At 42.0% G+C, this 20,115-nt stretch overlaps 1 protein-coding gene across 2 annotated transcripts in view; it reads right to left on the bottom strand.

Annotated features, from left to right (window-relative positions):
* The window catches only part of CHD1 (chromodomain helicase DNA binding protein 1), a 48,835-nt gene extending 30,666 nt beyond the window's left edge, over positions 1-18,169 (bottom strand). For both annotated transcript variants that reach the window (XM_083702179.1, XM_083702180.1), the window contains exons 1-5: positions 13,458-18,169; positions 11,503-11,702; positions 2,714-2,915; positions 1,289-1,393; positions 713-780 (exon numbers count right to left, since the gene is read on the bottom strand). In XM_083702179.1, the coding sequence (XP_083558305.1) occupies positions 713-780; positions 1,289-1,393; positions 2,714-2,915; positions 11,503-11,555 (428 nt within the window). In that variant the 5' untranslated portion in view covers positions 11,556-11,702; positions 13,458-18,169. The remainder of the gene's footprint in view (positions 1-712; positions 781-1,288; positions 1,394-2,713; positions 2,916-11,502; positions 11,703-13,457) is intronic.
* Positions 18,170-20,115: the final 1,946 nt, after the last annotated feature.

Genomic DNA, 20,115 nt, shown 5'->3' with positions numbered 1-20,115 from the left:
TCTTCAGTATCAAGCTCAGGAGGGAAGGGACATGGAATTGTCCTGAGCTAGTAACATGCTTTGGAGACATTTTATGAGTATATATAAAACAGTGTGATGTCAGAGACCTGATCTGCCTCAGTGAGAGAATGATGGGGTGATAGAAAGCAAACATTTTGGTTGGCCAATTGCACAGAAAACATTCACCAGATTATGCTTAAGGGGCTTTAACCTCTTGGAAAGAAATATGTTCTGGGCAATTAAACTCCTAATACTGTTGCAGTTGTCTGTTTCTAAAATAAGAATGTTTCCATGCAAAGATCTTAAATATGCAAATCCTAACATGTCACTATATACAAGTATACAAGTATACAGATCTGTATACAAACATTGGAACATTGGAGGCTAGACACCACACCCCCTCTACAGTATTTATAGGAACTCAAACATTGAGATCCCGCTCTGTTCCAGTAACAAGAAGCCGAAAGCACCAGCCTGAAGATGACGAGTGAGACCTCGTCGAAACGTCGCCTAGACACCCCAACTTTTACACGGGAAGACACCCGAGGACACCAAAACCTGCATCTGTATACAAGTATACAGATAAGCAAGTAGTTTATTCACTGGATACTAAGCAACCACTGAGATAAAATAACATTGATAATGTCATGTGCTCTACTGATCAGATAAATTTAAAACACTACATCAAGCTATGTAATACTTAATTTCCTACTCTTTATGTTTCTTCCTCTTGATTTCACTGGATGAGTCATCTGCAGAATCTTCACTACTTGATGAGTCCTGCATAGAAAACAAAATATAAGGTCCATAAGGATGTAAACAAACAGTCATTCTCTTAACACTGCTATTCCATTTCAACACCGAAGTTGGAGGTAATTTTGAAGGTAAGATGAGGAAGGATGGCACATTAAGTTTGGATGGCAAGGGACATTTGAAAAGTTGATCCTCAGTCCAAGTACTCATTAAAGCTGCTTGTCAAATTAGCCCCTGAATTGGTCCTCCAGCCCATTTGAACTCGACACCCTTGAATTACCTTGTAAAAGAAAATTCAACTACATATATTATAATCTTGTGAATACTGAAAGCAAGTATGACATACAGTCTTAAAAATACTGTGCTGGCCCCAAGAAAGGTAACAGTTGGCATCTACAGTAGTATACAAGTCAATGATTTGAAAGGTACTTTACTTAAAGGATACTTTGACTCTGATTTCTCTTTTAAAATACTGGCACCGGCTAGTAAAGATCTGTGTTTACATTTACATTTAAAATACTAGCTAACTATTCACCTCTTCTGAGCCACTGTTTGAAGATGCTGCTTTTGACTGCTGCTGCTGTTTCCTGAGCATTGCTGATCTCTGTACAGCCAGAATACTTGGGTTTGATTTCCAAAACTAAAGCAGAATTCAAATAAAAACATTATGTAGTCACATAAAACACAAGCAATAAAATACATTCTTCAGTAAAGTCCACAAACTTTACAAGTAACAGGTAGATCCAAAATACAAGAAAAGTTATCTTAATCACTGTTCAGAAGCCTTACCTTAAGAAACAAATGAACACAATTGAAATATATCTACATTTCTTCCACTGACAACATAGAAATAATAAATTAATTTCAAACTGCAACATCATCAACTGGCACTTTTAAACACTGTCTCACCAGGCATGCTATATTGGAGGGTCTACTGTGAACTTGATTCCATTGTTTGGTTGCAGGCACATTTAATATGGGCTTTAAAATATCCGCTGATCTGGGATGGGCATCATTTGTTGCACAGAAAAGCTGCAGCTGTTCAATGGAGACCCTCTGAGACAGCCAGAGGGGGGGATGGCCACCTGGTCCCGCTCACCTTCGACTGCAGCAGACCTTCCAGGTGAGGGACAGTCATCTCCTTCTGGGCCTATCAGGGGCAGAGGCTTGGGGACTGCACCTAGTCCAGCCCTAGTCTATATAAGGGGGAGGAGGCCAGGTGCAAGCCACCCTCTTTGCAGATTTTGAATGGCTCAGGTGAAACATCACAGCATGATACACCAAATTCAAACCACTCCAACTAAAATATGTCATGCTGAATTTGTGCATGTTTTCAGGTGGGGTGGCATGGGGACTTGATTCAACAACTGAAACAGTTACAGTTATATTGATATGCTAAGGATACCATGCCATCGTCAAAATTGCATCTAGGAGGCTATAATACTGTTGCCTTTTGTGTGGCAAAAAATAAACATGATTCTTTAATATATTATTTTGTAAGTTCCTTCTAAACATAAGAGACTTTACTTAAGGGTTGCAGAAACATCCAATGTATGCACTGCTGCATGAACTGAGTTCCACATGTGGTACTTCTCTTTCCTCTTGAATCCTTGCACCCACCAGACCTGCTCTGAAGGGTGTCCCAATCCTCTGGAGCAGATTTTGAGGGTGCATGGGAGAGGAGGGGGAAGTTGTGCAAGCGCAAGTCTGTTACACAAGTGGAATGGCAGCAGTGGATACAACACACATTGTTAAATAACCCAGGCAGTGTTAATGTCAACACTGGGTATTTCTTAGAAAGGTGAAAGTTTGGCACTGCTGCCATCTGATATTTTCATCAGCATTTCCAATGTTTCATATTACTAAAGTACTTTCTAATTTACACTATTTATGCAGATGCTCACTTAATACAACAACCATTTAAAAAGAGTTTCTCATACGTGGAGAAAGTCCACCTTACCTCAGCTCCATCAACCTTTGGAGGTTTAGCTTGGACTTTCTTTTCCTTAGATGTATTAGACTCAGATTCTGATTGACTGCCAGACTCTGAACCAGAGTCTGAATCGCTGCTTCCCGACTGGCTGCTACTTCCATTGCTACTGCTTCCAGAACTTGAACCAGATCCAGAACCTGATGCTGAACCAGAATCATCATCTGACTGACTGCAATTTTAAGTTAAAAATAAATATTATAAGAAGGCTGAAGAACAGATTCAGGTGCGCAGTCCTCATTTAAAAGCCCCTTAGTATTAGCCTTAGATAGTAAATGTTGCTGCTTCAACAGTATGCCCAGCTGATTATCAGTCTTTGCAGTAATGCCTGCATCTGCAAGTTGGAGTTCTTCCAATAAATCTCTCAAATGGAGTGTCAATGAATTAAAGGGCCTTGAATATCCTTTTTTTTTTTTTTGAACGCACATACTTAGAACATAGGATAAAGTACAGAATGGAATGACCTTAGACATCTAGTTGCTAGGTAACTGAACACTGCATGCTGGACACAGGAATGTTAATGTTTCCCCATCCAAATAACAATTGCTCAAATGTTAATAACACCCTATCAAGACCTTGCCACATGCTTTAAACCTATGGACATGCAGTTGCATGCTTTTGCTTACATTTGCACACAAGCAACTTCCTCCGACAGACAAAAATTGTGTTTTAAACTTCAGATTCATATATTTAAAATGTAGTTTTTCTAATGGCTTGTGCTGTGGAGCTTGGCAACCAAAAGCCGATATATTTCAAACGGAAAGATACACACAGATCTCCGACTGGTTTGAGGCTGACATTAAGGAAATGGAGCCTGTTATTGCTTGCAAAGTGAGAGCTCTTATGACCTACAATGGTGCACCCTGCGAGAAGATGCACTAAGACAGGCAGGGAGTGATGCCCAGTGGATTGCCAGACAATGTGCCAATGACTACTGTCAGAGCATTCAACTTGCTACTGCCAGTGGCAACACTTTCAAAATGTACGCAGGCATGAAGAAAGCCTTGTACAAACAGTCAGGAAAACTGCACCACTGAAAACCTAGTTGGGAGCGATCATCACAAGCCGCAACAAGCAGATGAAGCAGTGGGCAGAGTACCATCAAGAACTGTACTCATGAGAAAACATGGTCACTGAAACAGCAGTTGACAGTGTTCACACTCTGCCTGTCTTGAAAGAGATGGATGTTCCTCCCTTCCTCCTCTGACGAGCAGAAAAACGCCATAAACTCCCAGGAATGCAGTAAATTTGAAAGAGAAATAACAAACTTCTAGTACTCCACTCTGGCTCAGCATTATTAAGTAATTTTCTGACTTGGTCCCGTTTCCATTTATACTATTTTTAATGGGAAAATAGCACTGCAGAAAGGTCTCCATCAATAATTATAAGTGACAATAGCTATTGGTCCTATGGCTCTGAATACCTGTTGGTGGAGAACATTAAAGGGTGATGGCCATTGTTGTCAAGGGGCATCTAGTATGCCACTGTGGAAAATTGGATGGTGGCCTATTTTCAGCAGGTGCTCTCTTTACATTTTTATAAGTATTATCACACCTACACATCCAAAGGAAATGAGGTGTCCTCCAAATGGTTGTTTGAATAAAGTAGGGGTGCGCTCTCTCTCTCTCTCTCTCTCTCTCTCTCTCTCTCTCTATCACCACAGCTTGCATTAGTAATGTTTATAAGTATCAGGTGGTCTGCAGAATACTTGAGATAAGACTATTCCATTTATGATTTCCAATGATTTCCAAATACTAAATTGATTAACATTGAGTCTTGGAAACAATGATTTTCTTCAGGTCAAGGAGGGGGCTATTCTACTGATAAGCTCCCTAGGTCCATTGATGCAAAGGTTTTTTGTTATGTGTTTTTTTAAGCTTTCACATCTGTAGCAGAATAATCTTTTCATTACTATTTGCTACACCTCAACTTTTATTATTTCAGTATGTTTTTTCTAACTAGATGGATGTAATTTCCCTACTAAAACTTGATGTTAGTCATATACAATTTCTATATTGGCTAGGATCCATTATTATTCATCTGTTCCCAAGCTAGCTAAGGTGTTGATTTAATCAATTTGACCATACTACACAAGTGCCTCCAGATTGAAATATCATTCCCCCCTCCCTCATTGGGGAGCTTTCAGTTTCCTGTTCACTTACTAATCAGTTAATAAAAAGCAATTATGTAAGTATCAGTTAAATTTGTAAGTGTTTCAGACAAACTAATTAGACATCATTGTGTTCATATTTGAGTATAAGATTGCATTCAGATGATCACATCTTGGCCTAGTAACAAAAAAACACATAGACAATTTTTTCCTTCCTTCTCACGGGTTGGGAAATAAACCAGGAATTCTCAGGATCAGTTTTACTACTGAACTGGAAAACTATGACTTCTAAAAAAGTCAAGATATAAAGTCACAGTTTAAAGTTAGTTTCATAACATGGCATATTTAGAAACCATTAACCTGTTGTGCCCAATTTGGATATAGTGAGAAACTATAGTTAACTGAAACTTCCTGGCTTTTCATTTGCTCATGCAATATGAAATAGCTGAATGGGGAGGAACAGGTCTCATTCATATATCCTTTGAGATATGATCATCCAAACAAGATAAGTATCTTGCTATATTTACTTCATACAATATTAGAAACAGTATTTTAACTTAGCAAAGAATGGACTTCATAATATCCAATCCTTAACTTTAATATGAAAACTCACAAGCTCCTCAATTGTCTCTAAAGCATTATGTGCAATTTTGGTTCAAGTTTGTTCTGCTATTTTCAATAGGTGATATTCAGTCAGTGCTCCCAGAACTGGTGTGTCAGAAGGGGTTAGACACTCACTGAAAAAGAGACAATGTGATTTTTGCCAAGTCCACTCCCTAGGTAGCTCCTAATATCACCCTCAACATCAACTCGAGATTCAGAACATTTTTTGGGGGTGCTGCTACTGCTAGGATGTTGGGAAGTGGAACAAAAATGGCCTCTCATCTTCCTTGAATGGACATATCCTATTGGATCAAAAGTGTTTGTACGTATACAAGGGGAACAACTGGATATTACACAAAGCCCCAATACAAATATGGCAATTTATCAAAGTTCTGCATTACAAAAATGAGTTATGGTAAGACTTAGGTCTGTGTACTTCCTTTGTGAATGTGGGATATTAAAGCTTTCACTTTTAATTTTTAATACGGTGGTACCTCTGGTTAAGAACTTAATTCGTTCTGGAGGTCCGTTCTTAACATGAAACTGTTCTTAACCCGAAGCACCACTTTAGCTAATGGGGCCTCCTGCTGCTGCCGCACCACCAGAGCACAATTTTTGTTCTCATCCTGAAGCAAAGTTCTTAACCTGAGGTACTATTCTGGGGTTAGCAGAGTCTGTAACCTGAAGTGTATGTAACCCGAGGTACCACTGTACATAAGTTTTCTGTGATATCCAAAATCAGGAAACTGGCTTCAAACAAGTTCAAACAAACTCGAATCTGAACTCACAGAATCTGAACAAGTGTATTTTAACATGGAATCTTTCAATCTCCTCCCCTTGCAAATGGAAAAGGGAGGAATATGTGAGGCCATGATTTGCTGCAAATTGTTATTATCAATTTTTAAAAACAAACAAACACACAGCTTGGCCTTTGAAAATTAAAACATTTTAAAGTAACATTGTCTCAAATGAATACGAAGTACATGCAACTAATGGTACCATTTCAGAAAATAGTAGGATCTACAATGTTACGATACATTTCAGTGTCGCACTGAAAGCAAAGAGCTAATGATTTTACATACTAACAGCTGCACCAACAAAATTAAGTCTCAAAAACCTCACGTTAAAAAACCTTTTGCTCATAAAAGCCAAACACCTAATTATTATTATTAATTTTATTTCTATACCGCCCTATACCTGAAGGTCTCAAGGCGGTTCACATAGAGGATCACATACATAAAATCAAAATACAAACCACCGGTGGAACCACAGATGGGGAACCACTGCAGAAAAGGCCCATTCTCGTGTTGCCACACTCCTGACCTCTCAAGGAGGAGGCACACGAAGAAGGGCCTCAGAAGATGATTTCAGGGTCCAGGTAGGTTTGTATGGAAAGAAGCGATCCTTGAGGTACTGTGGTCCTGAGCCATTTAAGGCTTTATAGGTCAAAACCAACACTTTGAATTGGGCCCGGAAACTAATTGGTACCAGTTGGACCAGGATCAAATGCACATTAAATAAGTAGACCAACAGAGTCTAATTATTTTCAGTCTAAAAATTATGCCATGTTAATCTTTTAAGTTCAGAAAAGAACTTTTAAGTTCAAAACTATTTTCTGTAAATGTATTGGCACTTTTCAATAATCCTTAATACAGATTTTACATTTATCCAATATTCACAAGTTAAGAATTTTTAACTCCCACAATATGACCTCTGTGACCAGATTTGACTCCTAAAGACCTTAAACTGACCTTTGAAGCCTAGCTTTATTGTTCTGCCTTGCAAAGAACTGAAGTACTACCAAACTAATAAAGCCTGTTCAATGTATTAGTTGAAAAAAGTACCGTACTCAGTGCTTCCCAGGCTCCTCTGAAAATCAAATTGGTTGAATTCAAAGCAGTTTGTAACTACAGATGTCACAGCTCATTTGGATCATAGCAGTGTTGAGGCAAAAGGACAGTGTACCAAGAGAAAAAACAACACCCTGATTTATAATTTATGAATTAAGTTATAATTAAAACTCTCAGACAAAAGAACTAGAGACAGTAGGCTGCAATCTGTTGATTCCAGGGGAGACTGAGAATCTAGAATCAGTTTTGAGAATATGCGCCATGACACCTAAAACAGGCTCTACCCCAACAAACTATTTGTTGGATAGGACACATTTACTTATTACTAGGGCTGTCAACCAATCAAGAAATTCTATTCTTTTGAATATAGTTTTACAATATCCTACTTTGATTAATCAAATGATTAGATCATTTACTAAACAATAAATTGAGAAATCAAATACTACACCCAGATTTCACAATTTTTCATTATTTTAATTAAGCATACTTCTAAGGATCAGCGTGGCAAACCCAGCAGGGAAAAGGTAGTATCATCATGCTAACTGCTAATAATAATCACACACATTTATACCGTTAGAGTGTTTCAAATACATACATACATATCAGACTATTCAAAAAGACAAGAAAACCCCATAAGGTAGGTTGTTGGTATTGCCCTGCTTTCACAAATGAGGATTTAAGACAGAGGGACCATCTTATGAATTCATGACAGAAGAGACATTCAGATGGGAACATGTATTTTAATGCTGTAAGCAAGAGTCAGAACCAGCAGCGGAGCATGCTTTAATAGCGTCCGGAGCGCACATGCGCTGGGGGGACGGGTGCAGGAGACGGAAGGAGCTCACTGCGCACCAGACCAGCCCTTGTTGCCACTGGAGCAGCACCAGCCCTGAGCCGTTTTGTGAGGCTGGAATGATCCCAGCCTCACAAAGCAGCGCAGGGCTGGCTTGGGGAGGGCGGTGTGAGCAGCAGCACCCCTCCCCTGAAAAAATGCACCCAGCTCAATCACTCCAGCAGCCCTCCCGCATGCTATGGCCCTGGTCAGAACCCATTTCCCCTCCCTCATCCCTGAGTATATGCATCCTACATTCATTTTCTCATACAACAATATACCTCATGCTTTTCTAGTTTCCCCACCACTCCACAGACACTGTTCCAGCCTCCTCCTATCTCATTCCCTCAGCCTCCTGGCCTCTGTCTGCTAACTAGCCCTTAGCCCACCTCTCTCCATGTCATCTTTCCTCCTGTCTTACACAGCTATAGTTACCCTTGGGTATCTAATACACATTCTCAGTAGAATACAAATAGCTGAAAGAAACTGAAAGCATGGGGCTGAAGAGGCAGTGGCTGGCAATATCACAAAGCCTTCTCAGGCTGCCTTAAAGTGATTTTACTCAATGTAATTCCCTGAGGGAAATAGACATTTTGGGAGGGTTTTGAAGGGGCACTTCCACAGCTGAGAAGTCAGATGCCACAAAGACACTCTATTGCATTCCACAACTTTCTGACCAAAACTTTCCCACGAATGCGACAAAGCTGTTAAGAACAGCAAGTAGACAGGCAGATTTGATTATTCAGACATATAGAGAACATCTTTATAAAAGATAAGAATGGCTTGATTACAAATTTATCTTGTTTCCTATTAGCCTGCCAATGAGCATGACCTGGGAATCTCTTTTATATTCCACTAATATGGAAAATATATGAATTATTCCACCAAATACACTTATAGAAAAGCATACTCAAACTAGCAAAATTCTTAAAACAGAACATAATCTAGCAACTTCATCTGCATCCCAAGTTGTATCCATATAAGCACAATTATACTGCCTCTCGTGCACTACTTCCAAGTCTCCAATATATTTCCAGATGTATTATGAGAAATGACAAACTACCAATCTGCAGTCTGCAGGAGATGAAGGCTGGGATGGAAAGCGGGAGCAATTCTGGGTAGCTTCTGCTCCACATTCCACCAGGCTGCAGAAACAGGCAATGCCAAACCTCTGCATGCTGCTTCCACAACTAGTACTGATGGGGATCACCTATCTACAAATCAAGCAACCATCTTTGTGACACAGCTCTCTGTGCCACACTTAGTCCTGTGTAATCAGCTCAAATGACAGCTGCCCTTGAGTTTCCATACTACAATATAAATGGAGGGTCGCATTCTTTTTGTACCAAAACATTACCAAATACAGAATATTCATGGGAGTGTTAGGACAAAGGGAAACCTTGTAATTTTAATCTACAAGAACCATGAAAATAACTGAGCTGTTCCTCACATTTTAAGTTCAGAACGGTAGTATGTTCGAGAGAAAAAACAAACTACATCTTCCATACAACACAATTTATGGAATTCACTGCTGAAATTTGGTGTGGTGGCCACTACCTGAGATGGCTTTAAAAGAGGATTAGATAGTCATGAAGTACAGGAATAAGCAGCAGTTGGCATCATGTTCTCACATGCTTATGAGAAACCCACAAGCAAGATATGAGCGCAACAGCATTCTTCTCACTTGCGTTCCCCAACAACTGGTATTCAGAGGCATGCCATCAATATACGCTAAGCAGTGCATGCAGGTTCAGAGGCGCTATGCTACTGAATAGCAGTTACTGGGTTGTGGGGAGAGGACTATTCCTTTCATGTCCTACTGGTGTGTTTTCCAAAAGAATTCACTACCTTGGGTTAAGAACTTAATTCATTCCAGGGGTCTGTTCTTAACCTGAAACTGTTCTTAACCTGAGGTACTACTTTAGCTAATGGGGCCTCCCGCTGCCACTGCGCAATTTCTGTTCTCATCCTGAAGCAAAGTTCTTAACCCGAGGTACTATTTCTGAGTTAGTGGCGTCTGTAACCTGAAGCGTCTGTAACCCGAGGTACCACTGTATAGCCACACTGTGATCAGGATGCTAGATTAGAGCAGGGCTCCTCTTACATTCTCTAAAGCTTCCAATTTATAAACATGTAGTGTTTTCAACATACATGAACGAACAAACAAACCCATCCATTTGTTTTTTGGAATCCCCTAAAGAACAAAAAGAGACACATTAAGTGGTCTTCTAAGACAGGCCTTCTTATCAGAGGCAAGTCCAGTTTTACAGCTAGCTACTCAGCTAGGGAGTGTTCTGATATCTAGCTTGTGAGAACCACTGCTCAAGACACCCTACGGCACGTAAGATATGAACATACAAGGAAAACTACATGATATATACAATTCAATTCACTATAGTACAATTCAGTACAATTCAATATATACATTCTTAAGTTCCATTCAACAGTGTTTACTTGCAAATAAGATGGCATAGGATTGGATCCTTTATTTGCAAGACTGGGTAACACACAAGTGTATATAAGTGTATATAAGAACTCCGCTGACTGGGCCAAAGGCTGACTGGGCCAACCAAATGCCTATGGGAAGCTCACAAGGAGAATTTGAATACAACAGCAGCCTCCCCACCTGTGATTTCCAGTATTCAAATGCATACTGCCTGCAACACTGGAAAATAAACATAACCCTCACTGGTACAAGTCCCAAGACACTATGTGCTACTTCACATGGGTTTACTCTGAAATAAGGTTCAAATCTTAAGATGGTATAGAATTGGATTCAAGTTTATTTAACTAGGTAAGTATGGAATACAGGAATTAGCTACTCCAGTTCCAGCACTCACTCTAGATGAAACCATTCCTTGGTTCCATGCAAATATGGAGGTGGTACTCCCTCCTCTCACCCCTAAAAACACAACACAGCGAGGACATAAAATACCACTGAGACAGAAAGTGAGAAATGCAAGTGAGGAACATGGTTCTGGAACAGGAATCTGTCTAAGATATGGTCACAAAATGTATCCTATGGAGATCACTTAGTCCTGTGTAATCAGATACGTATGACAGGCTGGGCTAAGCACTCTATCTAAACCATTACGCATACTGTTGTTGCAAAGACATGCATATTTGAGTGTTAGTTAACCATATTCCATTACTGCCTGAGGCACACCATTAATGGATTCACTAGAATTGGGTCCTGATCCTTGTGCACACTCTTATTTCTAAGTAAATTCAATTAGTTTCCAGAGTCCTTATTTGAAATAAGAATGCTTGGTCCGATACTTCAAAATAAACAATTTAATTATGGTAAACACTTCACTTTCACAAAAATGTAACATTTACCAGAGACAAATCTTTAAGTACATACCTTGATTCTCCACTACTGTTCCTTGCACTTTCTTCATCACTGTGCCCATTCATTGTAAATATTCACCAAAATAAAAATATAAATAAAGTTCTTCCAGTTTGGAAGCTGGATATGAAATGTCCACTTAAGAGAGTTGTCTTCCTCGCTCTTCAGATATTTCACATGTAACTTCAGCGGTTATTTGTTTTTCCCAAGTTACCCTAAAAATGAATACACAAATAATAAAGATGTGAAATGTTTACAAATCTGTAATCTATTTGAGGATACTGCTGTAAACTAGCTGGATATGTGCAATTCATCAGATTCTTGAATTATTTGTTACATTTATAACCCTGCATTCCCATCCCCCATCCATTTTCGAATTACACCAAACCCATGAGATAGTGACTGGCACAATGTTGCTTTGTGGCTGAGTGGGGGATTTGAACCTGAGTCTCTCCAGTCCTAGTTTGACAGTGAACACTCATAATGGATTCTCTCAGTGATCTTTACCGTGTAAGTTCATACAGCAGGGTCAGTATTATTCTTCAGAGGCTAAGTAACTTCATACACAGGAAAACCCAATTTGATTCTTTTTGAAGCATTCTGACATTGATCTAATTAGCAGTGCCATTAGTGGCAGTGCCAAGGGAAAGCAAGGGAGTAGTGCTGGTGCAGGCTGGAACTTTTTTCTTCTGAAAGTAAAGCTGCAATCCTAAACCAACTCACTAGAGCATGTCCTATTATAACAATTCATCTGACTTCTGAGTAAACATACATAGGACTGTGTTGTAAGCAACATGCATACATGAACCATTTTACAAATTTGCAGCACCAGTAAAATGCAGCTTGCTCACTCCCGTTAAGATTACAGTCTCCCGTCTGCTTACTTGAGAACTGAAACTGCAATTAAACATAGGTAAGACTGATTTATAACAAAACTGTTTTCCTGACCCACAGCAAATGTACAAATCACAGATCCCAACTATGATTTCTATGGCATTGCCCTTTCAAAATCCTATACTAAAGCCAGCTCTGTTAAGTAGCTGGAATTACTCGTGCTGCTCATTCTTACTGCCACCAGCACAAGAGCAATTTCTAGCTACTTAGAAAGTCAGCGTCCTTTGGGCACCATACAAGCTAACAGGGAATACCATAGCAGCAAAGATCATCCACTTGGTCTCAATCAACCCAGTTATATATATATATTTATTTCAGGGAACCCAAGCAAAAGGCGGGGCCACTGATCAGAGCAGCAGGAAGGCACCGCACCGAGTCCCTGATAGCCAGCCTGTCAGCCAATGAGCAGCGGGCCTCGTGGATTTAGTGGGTGCCAAAACAAATGGGCTTTCTCCCCTCCCTCCGGTTCCCCCCTTATCGCGGCGGGTGTCTCCTGCTGCTCCTCGCGGGGCGCCTTTCCCACTATTACTGCCGCCGCTTCTTTTTTAGGCTGGCCGCGGTCCTCCCGCCTTTCCCCTCCTCACCCCGCTTGCGAAAGCCTCGCTGCGTCCTGCATAACCGCTTCTCCTCGGCCGCCTGGTAAACAAAGGGAGATGGCGGGGGAAGCCGGAGGAGGGGGAAAAAGACAACCAGCAGCAGCACCGCGGTCGGCTCCTGCGAGCCTCTATATGGGGGTGGAGGGCGGGGGCTGAGAGCGAGAAAGCGAAGGCGGTCGGACAAACGGACCGGCCTGAGGCGCAGCGGCTGAACAAAAGCGGCGTTTCTCCCCCTCAGCTCACCCGCTTTCCACACAGAACCGAGCGAAACCGCCTGGGCCGGGCCCTTTCCTTCCTTCCTTCCTCTCTCAAGCCGGAGCCTCGGCTCCCAACTCCCGTCTAGCTGGCTGGCTCCCTCCCTCTCCGCCCTTCCATTGCCCCACCGCGGCCTACACAAGGCGCCCAGGCCGGGTATGGCGTGCCTCTCTCCGATCCCCACAGCCTGCCCTCCTCCTTCGCTCTCCATCGGGCCGCACTTACCGCCAGGCCTGCCTGGGCCTCTCCTGAGGAGTCAGCGAGGGGGAGAGCGCTGCAGCCGGGTCTCGAGGAAGGAAGGAAGGAAGGAAGGAGCGCTCCGGGGCCTGCCGGGATCTCTTCCCTCTCTCCTCTTCCCTCTGCCGCTTCTCTTGGCCCTCCCTCTTGGCCTACCCGAAACAAAAAAAAGAGGAGGGCGGGAGGGAGGGAGAAGCAGCGCAAGCCCCCTCAGAAACAGAGAGAAGCGGTTTAATAGGGAAGAGCGTGGCGGGAGGGAAGAGAACGGGTTAAAAAAAACCACCCCGAGGTGAGCGGGCGCGCGACGCCGTTGCTTTAAGTCCTCCCGGCCGCCGCCGCCATCACGCTGCCGCAGCCGCTCCGTACAGCGTCCTCTTCCTCCTCCTCCTCTTTCCTTCACCCCCCTCCCCTCCCCTCGTCCGATGGAAACCCCGGGCGTGATGTCAGCCCTGGGACAGAGCGGGAAGGGGAGGGAGGAGTCACGGGCGAAGGGAAGCGGGCGGCGCGGCTCGCGCAGGACGACGGCGGCGACGTCGGCGGCCGCGAGGAGGCAGGAGGAGGGAGGGAGAAGGAGGAGGAGAGGGCCGCGCCAGGCCTGCCGGGAGGGAAGAGAGCGGGGAGCCTGTGGCGCGCGTGGAGTGGTCACGAGGGGTCTGTGGGAATTGCGGCTCGCGGGGTGAGGGAGGGCGCCGTCAGTGGCTCCGCTTTGTAAACCCACTTCGCTTTTGCTGCCCGCGTGTGTAAATACTCTTCTCCATAGGAGCCGACTCCTAGGGGCCGAGGGGGTCTTCACCCCACCAATCACGTTTTTAAGGGGGTGAGCCCCTCCATCCCCACTTGATGGGCATTGCCATTCACATAGTGTGTGTGCAGCGCGTCATGTGATGGATTATGTGGGGCGGGGCTTACCTGGGAGCCCCCCCTCCCACTTTTTATATTCAAGTTGGCACCGCTTCTTTTCTCTGCTCCCCAAAACTTACGATCTCTCAAATTCACTGTACCTCGATGAGGGGTTATGCAAACCTTGTTACGATGTTGGAGGCAAAGCTCTGTGAGGAAGAGAAGCAGAACTTGTTGCTGTCTCTCTCGTCCCTTCCCCCTTCCCTTTCTCTTTTTTGTTTTGTTTTGTTTGGGTTTCTACATTCATCCTTCCCGCAGGCAGAAATTCAGTAGGTGGGGAGGATTTCCTTTCAGGATTGTTGTTGGAATGTTTGCTGTTACAGTTTGAACTTGGCTTCCATTTGATCATTGCAATAGATTGCTTTGAAATCATTTTTGCACTTTTAAGTCCCCCAATTCTCCCCCCCCCCACAACCTGCCTTTTCTTTGCCTGACCTGCCCCATATTTTGCCCAACCAAAAGTGCCAACCCTACTTGCTGTATTTACCACCGACTTCTCAGCTGCTTAAGAACTCAGTAGTTGTGTCCTACTGCCTTGTAGTAGTTTCAGGCTGCAATTCTGAAATCAGTGGCTGTTTTCATCTGGAGTAAGCTTGCTTAGGGACAGACTTTCGCGCTTGGTTGGTGAAAGTCACCCCATTCATATGCATTTAAAGTTTATGTGCTTTATAACTTCGAAAAAATGTAGTTGCTTGTGGAAAGCTATATTGCCCCCCCCCCCCTCTAGTTGGAAGGCTATGTGCACTGGTTTAAGGCGAGAAAACTGCTCAAGCTGTGTATTCCTCAAAGTAGCTGAGTAATAGGAGCATTATGTAAGATTGTGAACTGTGGATGAGTTCACGGAAGCTGTGATTAATACTGGGACATAAGTGGAAAATCCAAAATTTGTTTGGGAATATAGCCTTCCAGTGCCAGGTTTGTAAAACAGCTCAGTTCACAGCCACACTTCACATCTGGCAAATGCTTGTGGTAGGAAAGGCTGATTTCAAGTGAGATTTCAGAATCAGAATTCAAACTTAATTTCCTGCTCTTAATTATCAACTTGTGTTTCCCCACCCCCTTCTGAGACAAATTTTCCATAAAGCACATTAACAGTTTTTATCTCTCAGATCAAAACTGGGCTACGAAAGAGAACTCCACACCAGCAAAACATGTATTCTGTCCAGCTTCTTCCGTGTTTCTTCCTACTTTACGTTTTATGGCCATTGTCATCTCTAAAAGCGCAGCTGTCATGAATATAGCTATGCTTCCAGCACATCTCCTGACATTTGAAAGATGAAGCAAATACATGGGTCACCCCTCATCCAGTAGAGATCAGTTGCTCTCTACAGCACATCCAGTCTTAAGGCATCTGTATGCTACCAACTGTGTTTTAACTAAGATCAATTTGGTTTCTTGCAGTGAAATCTGAGAACTATAGGTTGTTGTTTTTAAAGGTTTTGGTTAGAATTCAGTTTTATAGATAGTAAAATTGTGTTCAAGGCTGCTAGATTCCTGCCTGCTTCCCACACTTCAAAGACTCTAACTCCAAAATTCATTGGAAAGAATCTGTGGCTGTTAAGTTTGTTTGTAGCATAGGTCTTAAGGCAGGAGTGGATAACCTGTGGCCCTCCAAATATTGTTTGATTCCCATCAGCCCCAGCTAACATGATCAATGGCCAGGGATGAAGGAAGTTGTAGTCCAGCAATAGATTGTCCATCCCGTCTTATCCCTGCAAATCACAGTAGATTTCTAAGAGAATACAGGGTGTTTGCTGAAGGAAATAACCCAATTCTTCCAGGTACAAACTACAAAGTTTTCAGATATTCAGGAAGACGTTTCTCAAGAAAGCATTCTTTACTTGATTATACTTAGGTTATGCAATATATTTGCAGCCAACAGTATTTATATTATTCATGATGCCCCTTTAAATACTTAGGCATAAATCCAATGGAGACATGCTTAATCCTACTGATTTCAGCAGGCTTAACCATGCCTAACTCTGTTGGGTTTAGTCCTTTGCTCTTGAATTTAAAACAGGTTTATACTCAGTTTAATCAATCAGTTATGGAGATAGAAAGCCAGCAGGAGTAAGTAACTTCCTGTGTAATGTACAGGGCATCACATGTATGATTAGCTGCTGGCAGGGAACAAATTGTTGGTGTGTCCCTAAGACAATGAGCTCCTGGCTCTTTGTTCCTTTGAGGCTAGGGTAGCTAACCTGGAGAAGCTAAGAGAGGTCTGTATATGAGATCTTCAAGGTTATGGCACAATATAATCTGTTGTGATGGAGAATGGAGCCTTGGGGATAGGAAGGCATCATACTGTGGAAGAGTTGCTTAAAAGGGGTTCATTTGATGATGAACAGCAATGAGGTGGAGCTGTAACAGGCATGCTTACTGCAAGGTGGCTTGCCTGCAAGGTGTGAAGGATATGGATATTGAATGCCATCTAGAAAATGCAGAAGAGAAATCCACGGCTTTGGTGCATGTTGATCCCAGTGCTGTTGAGAAAAGTAGTGCTGCAGTCCTAGAAGAAGAAGAAAACTTAGCTAAGATTTTTAAATTCAGGATCTCCAAAGAAGCATTTCAGGGATAAAAATGTCCAAATCTGGGGCTACTTTCAGTGGATAACAGGGTGGTGGTGTGGGAAAGGGGTTTATATAGCATGGGGAAATTTTGGTTGAAGCAAAGCTGGTAGGATGATCTACAGTTAATCCACTGCGGAACTGGAAAACTGCCACGATATCAGAAAGCTTGCAGATCAACTTTTAAATTCTTTTCTATTTGAAAGCCATCAGGAGCTTAGACTCATTGGGTTCAGGATGATCCTTCCATAAAGAATAATGGTGTAAGTCTTCCAGGTCATATAATTAACGATAGGGCAGAATATGCAAGAAGTCATGACATGGCATAGATGAAAAAGGGGAGGAATGCTGCCTATGGGAAGAACTGTAGCAGCAACATACCTGCCATGCTTTGCTTTGTTCTGAGGAAGGTAGATTTGGTATGAGGATTGTATTATCATGCCTTTGCCAAAGCTACGAGAATAATCTTGAAATGGTTCTTTATTTTCAGTTACTGGGAAAGTGCACATTGGAATTCTTAGAAAGACCTACATCCTTTTAATACAGTAAATGCTTTGGAACACTTAATCATAGGATTCAGTCCAGGGTTGCATCCCAAGAGGTGCCCAAGATCTGATGTGAGATATATGTGCTGTCAGACTGATTGGAAACAGTAACCACCGTGCTAACAAATATGTAAGTGGAAGGCATAGCCACATTTAATTCCAAAGTAGGGGGGGGGGAATGAGTTAATTGGTTAAAAGAGGGTGTCAAGAGGGCCAATTCTCTTTAGGATGCGTGGAAGTTATTTAAAACCACAATAACAGAAGCTTGGCTAGCATGTATGCTACTGATCGAAAAGCTGCAAACAAACCCAAGAGCTTGTCAATGTCGTTTATAAGTAGAGTCAGAGAAGCTGTAATAGTTGAGAAGGCTTCTGTGGAGCCTGGAGGTCTTGTCCAAGCAATGGGAATGAAAAGAAGCAGTAATACTGGGGAAAAGAATTGCAGGTAACAATAAGTGGGAGGGGAAAGAAAGAAATAAATGGCAAAAAAGATAAACAATAAACACTGCATTAAATATATCAGAAGCAGGAAACAGCTAGGTATTGGACTGTATGTGTCAACAGTTTGGAGACAACAGTTTTGCTTATGCCTAGCCATGTATCCTGGAACTCTCCTTACGATTGAACCTGTACTTGGAGTTGATGCTAAGATCGTGTGGTGATTTTATCAATAAAGCTTTCATGATTTCCTGACCTGAGAATCGTGAATCCTTCATCCATGGGTGAAAGCATTAAGTTACATATATTCCTAACAACAATAACAACACCTTGAAAGGGACAAGAAGCAACTGAATGTTGACATATATAAATGTTGCTGTTTTCATTGGCAAAAAGGCATATTATCATGGTATAAAGGTAAAGGGACCCCTGACTGTTAGGTCCAGTCGTGAACGACTCTGGGGTTTCCTGGCTGAGGGAGCCGGCGTACAGCTTCCGGGTCATGTGGCCAGCATGACTAAGCCACTTCTGGCGAACCAGAGCAGCGCACTGAAACACTGTTTACCTTCCCGCCCGAGCGGTACCTATTTATCTACTTGCACTTTGATGTGCTTTCAAACTGCTAGGTTTGCAGGAGCAGGGACCAAGCAATGGGAGCTCACCCCGTCGCGGGGATTCAAACTGCCGACCTGAACAATGAGCCCTAGACCTGCGTGGTATAAACCACATGGTATATGTTGCACTAAATGCCAGAAAAAAGCAGCAGCATTATAACAGAAAGCTAAGAAGACATGGCATATTGCGAGAGAGGCACATAAAAAGCATTTAAAGTCTCTTTGCTTTCGTTGAGCAGTCCATAATGAAGAATAAAGAAATTGTATATGGTGAACATACACAAAGTACATTGCTTTGTTTTCTGAAAACTACCAAGGTAATTTTGAAGACACAGCAACTGTGCGGAAAGCAATCCATTAAAAGAGGTGCACATCAGATTTGTCTGAAGGTGGAACAACTGGCAGTAAAAAAAATTACTTTGTGTTGTTAGGGCGGGGAGCAGAGCTGCTATTTAATCTGAATGCCTCTACTTATGCTCTACTGCATTCGTTAATAAGAGAAATATTACAAAGTTACTATAAGTTCCAGTGCTATCTCATCCAAAGAAAATGAGCTGATAGCTGCTGGCTGAGAGCAGCAGGGCTTAATCGAACGATGCAACTGCTGCTGCAGCAAAGAGACCTGGATCAGGCCTGTTGTTGCCATGTGTCACAGCAGGGTCAGCTCAGGCTCTAGCAGGTTCTAAATGTTAAAAAAAATAACCCACAGGCATTCCTTTTGGGAATGGTACAGATGGAAGTACCCAGGTATCAGAAAAAAATATATTTATGTATGCCGCTACAGCAGCTCAGTTCTTCTTAGCCCCAAAATGGTGGGTGAGTGAGGTCCCCGATAAGGAGGATTGGCAATCAAAAATGATAGAATATGTAGAGTTAGCAGGTCTAATAAATAAGAGAGCAAGAAGATCAGGTATATAAAGAGGAGTGGGAATTTTTTTGAGTATTTGGAAAATAACTAAACAAGTGATTAAGGTAAATTCAACAGTATAATATATAATATATAATGAATAATAAAGGGAGAAAGTAAACTAAATGGAAGGGGAAGAAAGGAAGTCATTACAGATTACAGACGCTTCAGGTTACAGACTCCGCTAACCCAGAAATAGTACCTCGAGTTAAGATCTTTGCTTCAGGATGAGAACAGAAATCGTGTGGTGGCAGCAGCGGGAGGCCCCATTAGCTAAAGTGGTACCTCAGGTTAAGAACAGTTTCAGGTTAAGAACGGACCTCCAGAACGAATTAAGTTCTTAACCTGAGGTACCACTGTATAAAGAAATATATTAACAGTGGAGATGTATATTTGAATGTCAATGTGATTTTGGAAATTGTAATAATGAAAATTATATTTTTAAAAAAGAAAGAAATGAAAGAGGATCTAGCAGATTCTGTGACAATCCAGCACTGAAACAATGTTCTTTGTGGTGTAATTTGAAAGACCCTTTCTAAATGATAAAGAAGCAGCTTTGAATCTTAAGAAAAAACGCTTGTGGACATCTGAATTCACTTCTAAGTGTTCAGTTTTTTAGATTTGAGCTACTCATCCAGTTTGCAATATCAGAAAAAGCTGCGACACATGCTTTTCT

This window comes from Podarcis gaigeae, assembly GCF_964106915.1.
Source record: "Podarcis gaigeae genome assembly, chromosome: 11".
NCBI classification, from domain to species: Eukaryota; Metazoa; Chordata; class Lepidosauria; order Squamata; family Lacertidae; genus Podarcis; species Podarcis gaigeae.
Note: the sequence above shows the minus strand (reverse complement) of the source record. Positions and strands in the feature narration are given on the sequence as shown.